At 41.5% G+C, this 13,478-nt stretch overlaps 1 protein-coding gene across 2 annotated transcripts in view; it reads right to left on the minus strand.

Annotated features, from left to right (window-relative positions):
• The window catches only part of LOC111158296 (crystallin beta-gamma domain containing 1), a 46,790-nt gene that overhangs the window by 13,022 nt on the left and 20,290 nt on the right, over positions 1 to 13,478 (minus strand). For both annotated transcript variants that reach the window (XM_022520235.1, XM_022520234.1), the window contains 7 exons: positions 12,688 to 12,814; positions 9,902 to 9,937; positions 8,763 to 8,917; positions 7,697 to 7,823; positions 7,462 to 7,607; positions 722 to 848; positions 484 to 516 (listed from right to left, as the gene is read on the minus strand). In XM_022520235.1, coding sequence (XP_022375943.1) covers positions 484 to 516; positions 722 to 848; positions 7,462 to 7,607; positions 7,697 to 7,823; positions 8,763 to 8,917; positions 9,902 to 9,937; positions 12,688 to 12,814 — 751 coding nt within the window. The remainder of the gene's footprint in view (positions 1 to 483; positions 517 to 721; positions 849 to 7,461; positions 7,608 to 7,696; positions 7,824 to 8,762; positions 8,918 to 9,901; positions 9,938 to 12,687; positions 12,815 to 13,478) is intronic.

Raw genomic sequence — 13,478 nt, forward strand, 5'->3', positions numbered from 1 at the left:
TGTTTGCGCCTCTGTAATTAGGGCTGTCTGAACTCTGAACACGTCCATTAAAAAACCTCAATAAGAAATGTAACACCTCAGTTGCAGTCATTCAAAGGCTTGAGAGGCCATAGAAGAGAGACCATATAAAATATTTGTCTAATGTGGACACAGCAAAGATGAAAATTCATTTTACTGTTTCGAATAACCACATGTGTTGTTTGAGATATTAATCTTAGTGTATTAATGTAAATTGACCCAGCATAATGATATTAAATTCAACTTTCTATCATAAGAGCATTTTATAAGAAATATTTAGATGTGGGTATGTGTTGTCAAGCACGTAAAGGAAACCTAAATCTAATTTTAAAATACAATTATGCTTTCAGGTATAAAAATGGGTGAAACTAACAAAATATCCCAAATGTCTCACATTTTACACATAAGATCAGCTTTTCAGTGGAAGCCCCTAATTATAAAAAAAGAGATTATTTTTTAAGTTACCTGATTTCTTCTCCTTGGGCCAGTTAAAGAATCCTAAAAATTTTTAAAGGGAAGAGAGAAGGAAATGAGTAGAGCAGACATCTCAAAAAAGTTTTTTCTTCCAGATCATTATCAATCACTGTTAAAAATAATTTCAGAATAGTTTCTACAGTGTTACAAATTACATGAACCAGGAGTACACATTAAGGAAATCCAGAATTCAGTTAAATATTCTCATATAAAAGTATTAACTCCTTACCAAACAAATGGGTTGAACAGAAGAGATCTTACAACTTTTGCCTCCCCAGTCTTCAAAACTGGTGTACAAGCCTTTATCCAGTATATACTGCTCTCCTGTGAAGTCAGGATTCTCATAGGCTACCCATCTAAAGAAACAAAAACAATGACTTGTTAGAGTTCACAGTTTACATGTATAATACAACTATCAAACCCACTTAGGAAAATACGTAACATAAGATACTTCCATTTGTTTGAATAATCAGTAGTCTTGATTTTTCTGATTCTCTGTTAGTCTTTTGGGAGACCTGTCTGTATGACAAATCAAAGTGACAAGGGAAAAGTATCTTTACCTGAACCTTTTAGCATTCTCACTTACCAAATCCTATTCCCCAAGAAAGCGGGGTTATTTGTCTGTATTTCTTTCTAATTCTGTTCTAAGGAAATAATCTGGACTTCCAAGAAGTACTTATGACATTCTCTTAGTAAGCAAGCAAGAGTTCTTTTTGTTGTCGACATTAATATTTTTCCAGAAAGATTACAAGAAACTATGTCTCTATTATACAACAAACCACAGTGGGAAAAAAAAGGTGACAGAAGAAATCCTTTTTAATACCGCTAGGGGAGAACAGCGTATACTAAGCTCTAGAGAGGTGACGGACTCCAGTGTACTGGGAAACTACAGAGAAATTGGGCATTCCAGGGGAAAAGGAGACACTGGCAATGGGGGAGAGAATGAAGCTGGAAGGGAGGAAATAGAGGCAGAAGTGTGATCCCTCTTTTACAAATCATAGTAATTTTCCTCTTTTGGTGAAAAACACATTCTTCAGGTTGGCAGGTATACACAGAGAGAGAACTCTCATGCTGTATGCAGGAAATCCAAACCCAGGGAAGTAGTGAACTACCCCTGAGTTTAAATATTCTTTGAAACGATAAGGATGATTAATAATTATGCGACCTTCCTGTTCTGTGTAATCATCTTTATGCATAAACACATCGGTCAAAGTTCAAGAGCTGGATATCTTTATAAATATATTGCTTTCCTTTTTGCAAGGCCATCACAACAGTTCAAGGATTATTTGGGTTATAAGTTTTGTTTCTTATGCAAACCGTTACGATTTTAGCCAAGTTGACTGTAAAACAAAGTTCTCCATATCCCGAGTGGATTTATGTCCATTTGCTTGACAAAAAATTGCTCCAAGTTTACCATTAAAAAACAAACCAACAAACATACCAAAAATGCAGCTAATTAATTAAAATTTTATTGGGGACAGGTTTTCTGACGTGACCTATGTAGAGTAAGCAACACTGAACAAACAGTCAGAAATACTAAACTCTCTCCTGGGATGTTTTCTCTCACCTTTCAAGTGATCTACATTCAGAAGATAATCAACAAAACCAACTTATTGATGTTGCTTCCCAGCCAAAGATAGCCTTTGAAAGTTTTTCGGTTCTGTTATATTCGAAAGATAACTCAGCATTTCCTCCTGAGTTCATTCACTGCCTTACTGATCCGCTCACAGCTGAAAAGACTAACACCATGTGCCTGTATATTTGCTCAGAACTTTCCAAAATGCTTTCGCATCTCTGACCACAGTCAACCTAGGGAGGAGCAGGTTCTCCCATTTTACACAAAGGAAAAGCTAAAGACACAGAAAAGTGAATTCACTGATTCTTCAACAAACACTGACTGGTCATTTATCGTGCGCCAGGAACTAGAGGGCAGTAGGCATGCAAGGTTGGAAGGGACAGTCCCTGCCCTTGAATTTACTGATGGCTGAGAAGTAGCACATGGAATTACTTGCTGGTGTTCTGGCTGGGAAGTGACTTGTTCAGGGTGACACAGAGTGACACCACTGATTAGCTAGTGGCCAAAGATGGCTGGACTCCTGACTGTGTCTCCTGAGACTCCCCACTCTGTGTCATGACCCGAGCTGCCGCTTGTCAAGTCTCCTTTCATTTACTCTTATGTTAAGCCATACTTAAAACAGTCCACACACTGCATAACGAACAGGGTATGATTTTACTGTTGAAAGGGCTGGACTTCAGACAAAATCTCAAATGCAGTCACTATTAGGAAATGAACAGCAATCAAGGATAAAAAGAACACCGCAAAAATCTCCAGCGTCAAGGAGCTTAGGACAGCGAACGTCTGCACGCACCCTTCTGGCCGTCTGAACAGAGTAACTGCTGGCAGGCCAGCCAGTCTGTTTTAGGAAACACTGCTCGCCTACTTCAGAACCTCATCAGCAATTTTTAAAAGCCTATTCTTAAACACTGTGAGGTCAGGAATTAGGAGACTAGTTCCAGCTGTGGTCATGACATTAGTTTCCAGATAACTTTAAAGGGGTCGCTTAATGTTTGCAAAAGGCCGTATTTTCATCATAGGTAAGGGGGTCCGCCAGGATCCCAGCGCTGACATTGCGTGGGGCTGTACAGCGTCTGGGAGCCTCAGGGGACAGCCTTTGGCTTATGAAGAGAAGAGACACTCCAATGGGAGCATGGGATCGTACCGTGTGGGGAGGAGTTTCTGCATGGCCGGAATACTGACAAAAACCAGGACTTAAAAAAAAAAAAGAAAGAAAGAAAGAGAAAAGGAAAAGAAAAAGAGGTTAAGCCATATCATATCAAAGTATTCCTAGCAGTCCCCACATCTGAAACAAGTTAAAGGAAAGCAGAGGGTTCAAAGGCCTTTTTGCTGGATTGACTTCAAGGTTTGGAGGGAAAAAGGCTGTGAATGGGGAGAGATGGACCACAGGAGAGAAGGCAGCTGAGTGAGTCTTCAGGAAGCTTTATCTAGCATGTTTTAAATATATATCTTCATATAACTAACAAGTGAGAATACTCTATTTCCCTATAAAATAAAATAAATCACTTCTAAGGAAACACCCAACACCACATAAACCTAGCTAATTCATGGAGGTTGAAGCAAAAAAAACACTTATTAAGATGTTACTTGAATTGACGGTCATGCTGTTTACCTTTGGAGTTGTAGCCCCGGATGAATCACCCATTAAGAGGAGGGTAAAAATAAAACCCCAAAACTCAGACTTGAGATTCTCCCTTGTATCTATAACTTCTACTTGAGACTTGTAAGAAGAAAATTCCTTACTGTCCTTGCCTCAACATATTCTGTACACGTGAATCAACACTTCCCTGTTTACAAGGCTGGAGGGGGCGGTGGGCTGAGAGCGAGTACATGTACCGGCAGGTCCCAGCCTGGTGGAGTCACTGCTCAGAACTCCCGGGTGGCAGGGCAGACTGGCCCTTCCGTGGCAGAGAAAAGGAAAAAGAAATTAAAATGACGGCACTCTAATTTTCTTAGCTGGACTCCAGACATAATTCCTTTTGTTCTTGGTTTTAAAAAAACGAGCCCAGTTTCCACCATGTGAACAAGGACATAACACAGAACTTGAAATGGCTTAGTAGGAGCTGTGAGAGGGAGTTTCTTCTGATGTTGCGGTAAGAAACGGAATGCAGGGCCCAACGCTTCCGTGGCTGGATTCACGAGCATCCCTCCTGAAGGCTGGGCTCTGTTTTTGAGCTAAAAATGAGTTTACCACCCAGGGAATGTGTTACCCATGTGATAGTGGATCTCCTGGGAGAGAGCCAGAACAGGAATCTCAAAAAAGTTTTCTGAAAAGAGTTTGCGTTCCATACTGAGAAATGAAGACCCAAACTAAAATTCTTATTTGCCAAGAAGAATAAAGTCATTAAAATCACTATTCTTTGAAACTATTAAAAACAAACGGGCCGGACTTCCTCCCTTGTGTTGGCATTCCTCAAGCTATCTACCTCAGGAGGCCCAGGTCCATTGCCACCTCTTCAGCCAAAGTCTTCCCTGCACACAATCTGGAAATCAATCTCTCTCTGCTCAGTATAATCTCTAGGTCTTTTGTAGCTGTGATTATGTTTTATATGGATACTGTGACTTCTGTGAGAACTTAATAGAATGCTTTGCATGTAACAGACCTCAATCAATATTTGCAGATAACCAACTAAATGAACTATGAGGAAGCAGCTGGCCCTGGTGAATACAGAAGCCCTTCCACAACCGCAGAATTTAAAAGGAAGTGGTGTTGGGGGGTGTTGTGTGCACACCTCCCTTCCACTTCCCCCAATACCACAACTCAACTGCTATCACCAGAAAAAAGGCCTAAGCCAGGAAATACAACAGAAATGACTAAAAATAGAAACCTATAAAAGCAACATTTATAAAGTAAGCTAATTTCAAGTAAACAAAGGCTGGGTTTTAAAAAAAAAAAAAAAAAAAGACTGGCTCTGGGCATGATTCTACCTGTGCTAACAGCAAAATCTACAAAAATGCCCTAAGGGAATTCTACCCAGCATCCTTTGCTTCTTCTGCTAGGATGCATGACTGGACTCTGACTAATGGAACCAACACACCTGGTGAGTACCAAAGTGTACAACTGTTTTTCCAGACTGAACTGGTCATTATTTTCCTTGTAAGTAATTAACTTTAAAGGCAATCTAAAATACTAAGAGCCATGGCAACATTTCAGATGACTTCTGCCATGCCATACCTTTTGTCTATGGCAGATTGTAAAATGTTAGGGCATCATAGCAGGACCTGGTAGAAGGCATGTCCTGCTCGAATGACGACCCAGAAGTCCTGGATGTCACCCTGTCAAGATGGCACCACAAGCAACAGCCTACACAAGGATTTGGCGAATGTGACTAATAGTAAAACATTACACTGTAGACACATCTCAGATATCCAGGGATCCTATGGGAGGCTCCACGAAATACGACAGAATTGAGGTTAGAATGATCCAAATAGCCTATGTTACTCATAAAAAGACCTAGCATCCAACACCTTCAACAGAACCCATGTCAAATAATTTCATCTAATTATGTAAGAATACTCTCACTTATAACAAATTCTAACTGACATCAACCTGGATCATAAGGATAATTGTTTAACTTCTTTTAATAGACATGTATTTTGCCCATCCAGTATCTGTCCTCATTTTTTCTGACGGTCCTGGGAAACAACTCACCCCAATCATATATTAAGTGGCTCCTCTGGGAGTGGCCCTACCCTGCTCTGAGACTGCGCACATCACACAGGCACAGTCGTCTTCTCGACTACAGAGATTGGTTCAGGCAGGTACACATGACCCAAGCTGAGAGAATCAAAGTCAAACCTGGAACTCTCGTGGGAAAGAGACGCTCTTTCCGCTGGACACAGTGAGAGGAACAAAAAGCAGATGATGCTGCCACAGGCCACCAGATGTAAGTGGCCTGCCTAAAACAAAGCCAGCATGGGAAAAAAGCCCAGTCAGGAGACAGAGAGCAAGTTCTAATGACAGTGTCTAAACCTGAATCCAGCCACAACTGAAGCAAAAATCTTTTCCAGGACTTTTAAGTTATACAGTCTGATAAACTGCACTTTCGTCCCTTCTAGCAGTTTAGGGGGGCTTGCAGTCATTTATGTATATCCTGAAGAATCTTCACTGATCATCTTCCAATAAAAGCTTACCTTAGCAATAATAGAGCATTCAATTGCTAACTCCAGCTACACTGAAACAGTAATTTTTATGTCAAAATAATAGTGAAGAAATAAAATGGAGCAGATGTAGGGTGTAGGGGCTCTGGGCAGGCCACCCCCAAAATGACTACAATGGTGTATTGATTATTTCAAAGTAAAGTTACTTAAGAAGCAACCTGTGCTAGGGGTGCCTGGGTGGCTCAGTGGGTTAAAGCCTCTGCCTTCAGCTTGGGTCATGATCCCAGGGTCCTGGGATCGAGCCCCGCATTGGGCTCTCTGCTCAGCGGGGAGCCTGCTTCCACCCCCCTCTCTCTCTGCCTGCCTTTGCCTACTTGTGATCTCTGTCAAATAAATAAATAAAATCTTAAAAAAAAAAAGATTTAATTAAAAAAAAAAAGAAAGAAAAGAAACAACCTGTGCTAAAAGGACTCTCAGACCTTCCTCTGCCTTTCAGAAAACAGGAAAAAAATCTCCCATGTGAAAGTCACCCTCCTTGTACCCAGGTGGAAACACAGTCTCATCACCAGAGACAGGGAATTTAGAGCTGAGAAGGCTGTATGAACAAACCCTGTTACTTTTTACTACTTTATTACATTAGCCCAAATTCTGTTTAGAGTTCTAATCAAAGCTTCCAAACAAGTTTTATCCTGTCAATTCCTAACAAATGTATTGTCTCTCTAAAATATATAAAAACTGCCTGCCCTGTTTATTTCTTTGGGTCTCAATTTCATTATCGGACCTCCATGAGCATGTAATTAACTTTGGTGCTTTTTAATATTTTTCTCTTGTTCATCTATCTTATGCCAATTTAATTCTTAGACCAGCTAGAAGAATCTTGATGGGTAGGAGAAAATTCTTCCTCCCCTGCAAGGACATAGGAAAATTGGGACTTTATCCCAACTTCCGTTTTCTAGTATCAGATCATTATTTTTTATTTGATTCCTGTATAAGAAATCCAGGAGATCTTTCCATGCAGAATGATAAGAGAAGTAGATCTGTGGATTTCTATCATGAAACCCCCAAATCTACTGCCTACTGCAATGTGATATTATACATTAAAAAAGACTATATGAGAAAGATCTTAAAAAGCAGTTATGAAAATATGTAGCAGTACCTATTAAATAACTGATTTCATATGTAGTTATTGACATGCTTATTTACTGAGTGCCTATTCTGTGTCAGAGACACTCTCAATTCAACACAATCCAAGGTAAAATTGTTTAAAATCCTGACTGGGTCATTTCACTTACACTCCACTCAGTACATTAATAGACTGTGTCTTCAATCCATATCCGGTCTCCTTTAAGTTAGCAACAATTCCTAATACGTCGATACTGGAACCTTTGGGTCCAAAGTTTTTTTCACTGTACATTATCATATGAGCATTTGAAAAATCCTGTTAAGAAAAAAATTCAAAATTCAAAGGCTAGCCATTTATCGTTCAAAAAAGATCAAGCATTATCTATTAGGCTTTCTTTAACTTACACCTAATATAGGCCGTAAAGACTGAAGTTCTCCATTGTAACCTCCCCAATCTTTCCAGTCCTTGTACTCTCCTTCTTCAAGCAGATACTGATGACCTGTAAACCCAGGCTTCTCATAAGCAACCCAACTGCAACAGAAAGAACATGAAGGAGTAGTAGTTTTCATCAGTGTTAGAAGTGTTCCCATGTATTTATGTGTCATTAACAGACACTAACAGTTATGAAGCTAGACAGAGACTCATGCACTATGACTATTGGAATTCTTCTCTAAAATTTAAGAGACTAATGGAATGGCTCCCTAAAGAACAACATAAGGAATATACATCAATGTTCTGTAAAGGAGTAGAGGGAGTGTGTGTGCGTATATGTGTGTGTGTGTATGTTTAAAAAGAACTGACTCAAAAGAACTTCAGCAGGAGCCCCTGAGTGGCTCAGTCAGTTAAGCATCTGACTCTTGATTTCAACTCAGGTCATGGTCTTAGGGTTTGGGGATCAAGCCCTGCATTGAGCTCTGTGCTCTGTGGGGAGTCTGTTGGAGAGTCTCTCTCTCTCTCTCTCCCCCTTCCCTTGCCCCCCCCCACTCACATGCTCTCTTTCTCTCTCAAATAAATAAGTAAATTAAAAAAAAATAACTTCAGCAAATAAAACTGGATAAACTTTCTTCAGTGACTAATTAAAATTGTTTTGCCTGTTTACAAGACCAATTTCTAATGGAAATATGTAAGATCGATAAAGTGTAAAATATCATAAAAAATAGAAAGTAAACTAATAGTTCAATTGTTTGGAGCATCATATTAATAAACAAGATGTAGATTTGATCAGTGTGGGTCAATTTATTAGTCTTTCTCAGCTGACTGGCCCCAAACCAGCCCTTTGAACCACTGTGTCAAATCTAGGTCCCAGCTGACTGAGAATATATTTGAAATTCACTTTACCAACTATCTGGAATGGTTTTCATTCCACGGTGGTGGAGGTGTGTGTGGGAGGGTGGGGTGGGGAAGACATGTGTATTACTTTACTAAAGGGATAAAAAAGAAACCCCTCCAGTTACTCCCCCCTCTACTCACATTCCTCTCAGCACTTTCATCGAGCCCACGGACGTAAACGGCAAACTGTCATCTGTCTTCTCTTCTGTTTCATCTGCTTCCGTGATAAAACTGCACATTTCTGTTTCTAATTCCATACATTTTCCTTCAAAGAAAGGCTTTTCATAAATAACTACCTATAATAGACCAGAATTGTAACAAGTTAAATGTCTCAACAGCTAAATATTAAATCAGTCATTTAATATGACTTTCTGATCATAGTTTTTAAAATAACTAAATGGCAGTATCATCATTTTAAAACTCTGAATCTTTTTCCTGATGTGGCACAGCCCAAAGCCAGGTTCGAAGGGCAGTTTATAAATAATTGATTTTTAAAAATTGGTTTTGTTCGATGGCTAGAACCGATATTTAGAATTTTGCTTAGGACAAACTAAGGAACCAGAGGATCCTATATTGCTTTAAAAATGAAATACAGGAGTGCCTGACTGGATTCATTGGTAGAAGCATGCAACTCTGAACCTCAGGGTCATGAGTTCAAGCCCCACATTGGGTGTGGAGCCTGCTTAAAAAAAAAAAAAGAAAATAAAATCAATGCGTCATAAATGTACAAAGTAGAAATAGCAGAAAGGGAGAGCTTGTCTTGAGAACTCAGTTTTGTTCCTGGCTAACTGACAAGCAGCAACTGGCCCCGCAATTAGTAACTACAACCACAAATTATAAACCGAATACAACGATGAACCTTCTAAGCCACGGCCACACATACTGGGAGGGATTATTAGTGCCATTAACCTCCTCTTCCAGTCAAAGGATGGCATGTGTCAGTTGGGATGACTTCCTTTAGCTGCAGTTACATTTGCTGATGTGTAAAATCACATTATCTTCATGGGGATGGAATGGGGATAAAATTTTTATTTCTATTTATTTTTATTTATTTTATTTTTTTTAAGATTTTATTTATTTATTTGACAGAGATCATAAGTAGGCAGACAGGCAGGCAGAGAGGGAGAGAGGAGGAAGCAGGCTCCCGCCGAGCAGAAAGCCCGATGCGGGGCTTGATCCCAAGACCCTGAGATCATGACCTGAGCTGAAGGCAGAAGCTTTAAACCACTGAGCCACCCAGGCGCCCCAGGAATAAAATTTTTAAAAAGAAACATTTTTACCTTGGGATCTGTAGGGAATTCAACTTTACGTCCGCCCTGAAAAGAAAAATAATATGGTCAGAAACACAGCTCTTGGTGGAGAGAATCCTGTTTCGGACGACCCACGGCAGCGGGTGGTCAGCGGGCCGACCTCCCAGCCTCTGGTAGAAGTGAGGGGGCGACGGTTCTGACGTCCCAACGATGCGGAAGGAGACTGAGGAAGGCCGTGTGGAGCCCAAGAGGTCTGTAAGCTGGATCTGCGTGGTGGGTTTGTTTTTTAACCCAATAAGCTATGTTTTTTGTTTTTGTTTTTGTTTTCCCATTCAGAAAATGTCTCATGGACATGCATCTCTCTCGTTTCCCTTAAAAAGCAGTCCTAAGTTCAGACAGCCCTGGACACAAGTTCTTGGTGGCAGCCACCCCCGGCGCCGTCCAGCCCCTTGCACGGACTAGCTCTCCACTGGGCTCCCGCTCTCGCCGGGACTTGCGCAGCCTTGGCCGATCTCCACTCCTCTCTCAGTTCAACTCCCTGCCGTCCTCATTCGAGGCTGTTTGCTGCCTGGCCTCTGGAGGCACAGGATTCTGCAACCCAGGGCTTACAACATCTTTGAGTTCACACAAGTTCCCTCTAGGGTCTGGAGGACTCTTGAAATAATTAGATGAGCTGCTGGCTAGAACTTAAACTAGCCCAAAGGATGGGTCTGTGGGGTTGGTTATACTTTTAAAACAAAGTTGTTGTAAATCACCAAAAAACTCACGAAGAAGAAGCCACAGACAAAGCTGTTATTACACCGAAATGATAAACGGGGTAAGAGTTACAATCGGCAGCGGGAAAGTCAGGAGAATATTTTCCACCAATATAGAACGGTTCTTACTTTCTTTTTTTTTAAGTGCAGCCAAAGGTACTCACATGCACCAAATGAACTGTAATTATAAAGGAACGTTGCTGATTTTATCAACAAACCAAAGCTGAACCAACCAAGTGCGGTATCCCCCCATTATCTGCATTTCACTTTCCAGGTTGTTACCCGCGGTCAGTCACAGTCTGGAAGCAGAGGCTCCTCCTCCTGACTCAAGGTCAGAAGGTCAGGGGTAGCCTAACTGCGTCAGGACGCCCACGCCCCTCACCTTGCTTCACCTCGCCGGGCAGGCACTTTACATCTCACTGCATCACAGGAAGGGCCATTAGAGTACAGTAAGATGTTCTGAGAGAGGGACCATGCTCACACGACTTAAACTACAGTACATTGTTTACTTGTTCTATTTTATTATTACTGTTCATCTCTTACTGTGCCTGATTTATAAACTAGGTTATAATAAATGCATAATTTAATTTCTAAATTAAACGTTATCATATATAGGAAAGAGACATAGTATATATAGGGTTTGGTGCCATCCATGATTTCAGGCACCCACTGAGGGTCTTGGAAAATATCCTCTGTGGATGGGGGCAGAGGGGGACTACGTGTACTAAGCACCCATTTCAAAAGTATCTTTTTCCAATGCCCTAAACGTCACAGCTTTGTATATCATTTGAAACAGTCCTCAAAACCTGGGACAATTCTTTCATATATTCACAAAACGAACTGAACTTCGTTCTTTGCAAGTGATTTTTAGAAAAAAATCATTTATAATGAAAAAGTTATTTATAATGCAAATGAGTTTTGCTTGAAGACCAGCAAACACGGTGGGGGGGGGAGGTAATTAACCCACAGGCTTTGGAAGGAGGTAAAGTTAAGATAAAAATTATCTCCATGACTTTCTAATTTGTTTCAAACTGACTCTAGAAAATAGCCACAAAGTGCAATTTCAGAAGCACGACTGTAACAAGAGCCTCCCTCTTGCCACGGGGACTTAGCGAGCACCTGCTACCCTGCGCACACACTGTGCTCCCCACAGGGGACAAGACAGGAGCAACCCACGTCCTCCCAAGGCTTAGAGTTTAGCAGGAGAGACACAGGAATGTGGCAAAAGACAGGGGCACGGTGGAGAGGAAGCAGAGGCAGATGCTGGGGAGGACAATAGTCACACATCCAGTCCCAGGGCTCCTAAAGCTGCCCCCCTCCCCCACAGCTTCTGATTGCCACAGCTGAGCTGGTGCCCACCTGCCCTGGCTTTCCCAGCTCCGCCCAGGTTCATGCAGAATATTCCCTGACATCTCCAACTAGCACAGTGCTGCGTGGTTTTTTTTTTTTTTTTAAAGATTTTATTTATTTATTTGACAGACAGAGTTCACAAGTAGGCAGAGAGGCAGGCAGAGAGAGAGAGAGAGGGAAGCAGACTCCCTGCTGAGCAGAGAGCCCGATGCGGGACTCGATCCCAGGAACCTGAGATCATGACCTGAGCCGAAGGCAGCGGCTTAACCCACTGAGCCACCCAGGCGCCCCTGCTGCGTGGTTTTTAAGACCCAACTTGATTGAGCATGAAGATTTCCTAATCACATCATTCACATCACCTGAAGGTGGACTTTACCCATCTTTCCTGTTTTTCCACCAGGTTTAATTCTTCACTGTCTTCCCTTCCTAAACCCGACGGGGGCTGCAGCTCTGTGCACCGAGTGCGGCTCTACAAGGCTGAAAATGCCTCGAAGGCAGACAACATGGGCTTATCCCCATTTTTTTTTTTTTTCCATCTAGAGCGTCCAACAAGTCACCCCCTTATTTCCTCTAGCAAGAGGTTCCATCTGCTACAGATCTGTGTTTTTACAAGTCTGGTTCTATTGCTTCCAAGTCCCAGCCTGTGAACTATCAACGTCAAACTGACAAAGAATCAGACTCCAAGAACGTTTTGTTAGATTTCATTTTTACCATTTTCAGAGGCCGCATGGATCCAATGTACGCTTCTTCTGTGTCCCAGAAGGACAGGTCGGGGTATTCACCAGGTTCCAGGACAAAAGGCATACCCTGAAATCCAGGTTCTTCATAAATCAGCCACCTAAGTAAGCACCAAGGAAGAAAAGAGAGGGCTCATCATTTATTTCCAGGGCACACAGGACCCCACCGAAAAGAAAGGAAAGGAAGGAGACGATGTGTATCTGGGCCACGTATGGTTACACTCGGATATCAGAGCAACCTTAGATTCAAGGAGAATGTACCATTATATGCTCCTCTTCTTGAGCTTTTACTTGTCGCCTTATGGTTTTGTCCAGTTAATTTTAATTTATATGATGAATTGCTTCAAAGCCTAAATGTCTGTATCACTTCAAGTCAGAGCAGTAGTTACTTTGTAGCGGTCTATGTATTTAGAGAGGCCATAGCCAAGAAACTCAAGCTTTATTTTATTTTTAAAGATTTTATTTATTTGACATAGACACAGGGAGAGAGGGAACACAAGCAGTGGGAGTGGGAGAGGGAGAAGCAGGCTTCCCGCACAGCAGGGAGCCTAATGTGGGTCTCGATCCCAGGACCCTGGGATCATGACCTGAGCCAAAGGCAGATGCTTAACCCACTGAACCACCCAGGCGCCCTCAAGCTTTGTTTTAAAATGTTTTAAAATGGCAACATCTCACTTGTAACCAAAGAATCAGACGTTCCACCTACTTATTTGTCACTGTGCCCAAAACTAGTAACAGGTAGCATCCACCTAGCACTTACAAGGA

This window comes from Enhydra lutris, unplaced genomic scaffold (assembly GCF_002288905.1).
Source record: "Enhydra lutris kenyoni isolate GAN:26980312 unplaced genomic scaffold, ASM228890v2 scaffoldscaffold58, whole genome shotgun sequence".
NCBI classification, from domain to species: domain Eukaryota; kingdom Metazoa; phylum Chordata; class Mammalia; order Carnivora; family Mustelidae; genus Enhydra; species Enhydra lutris.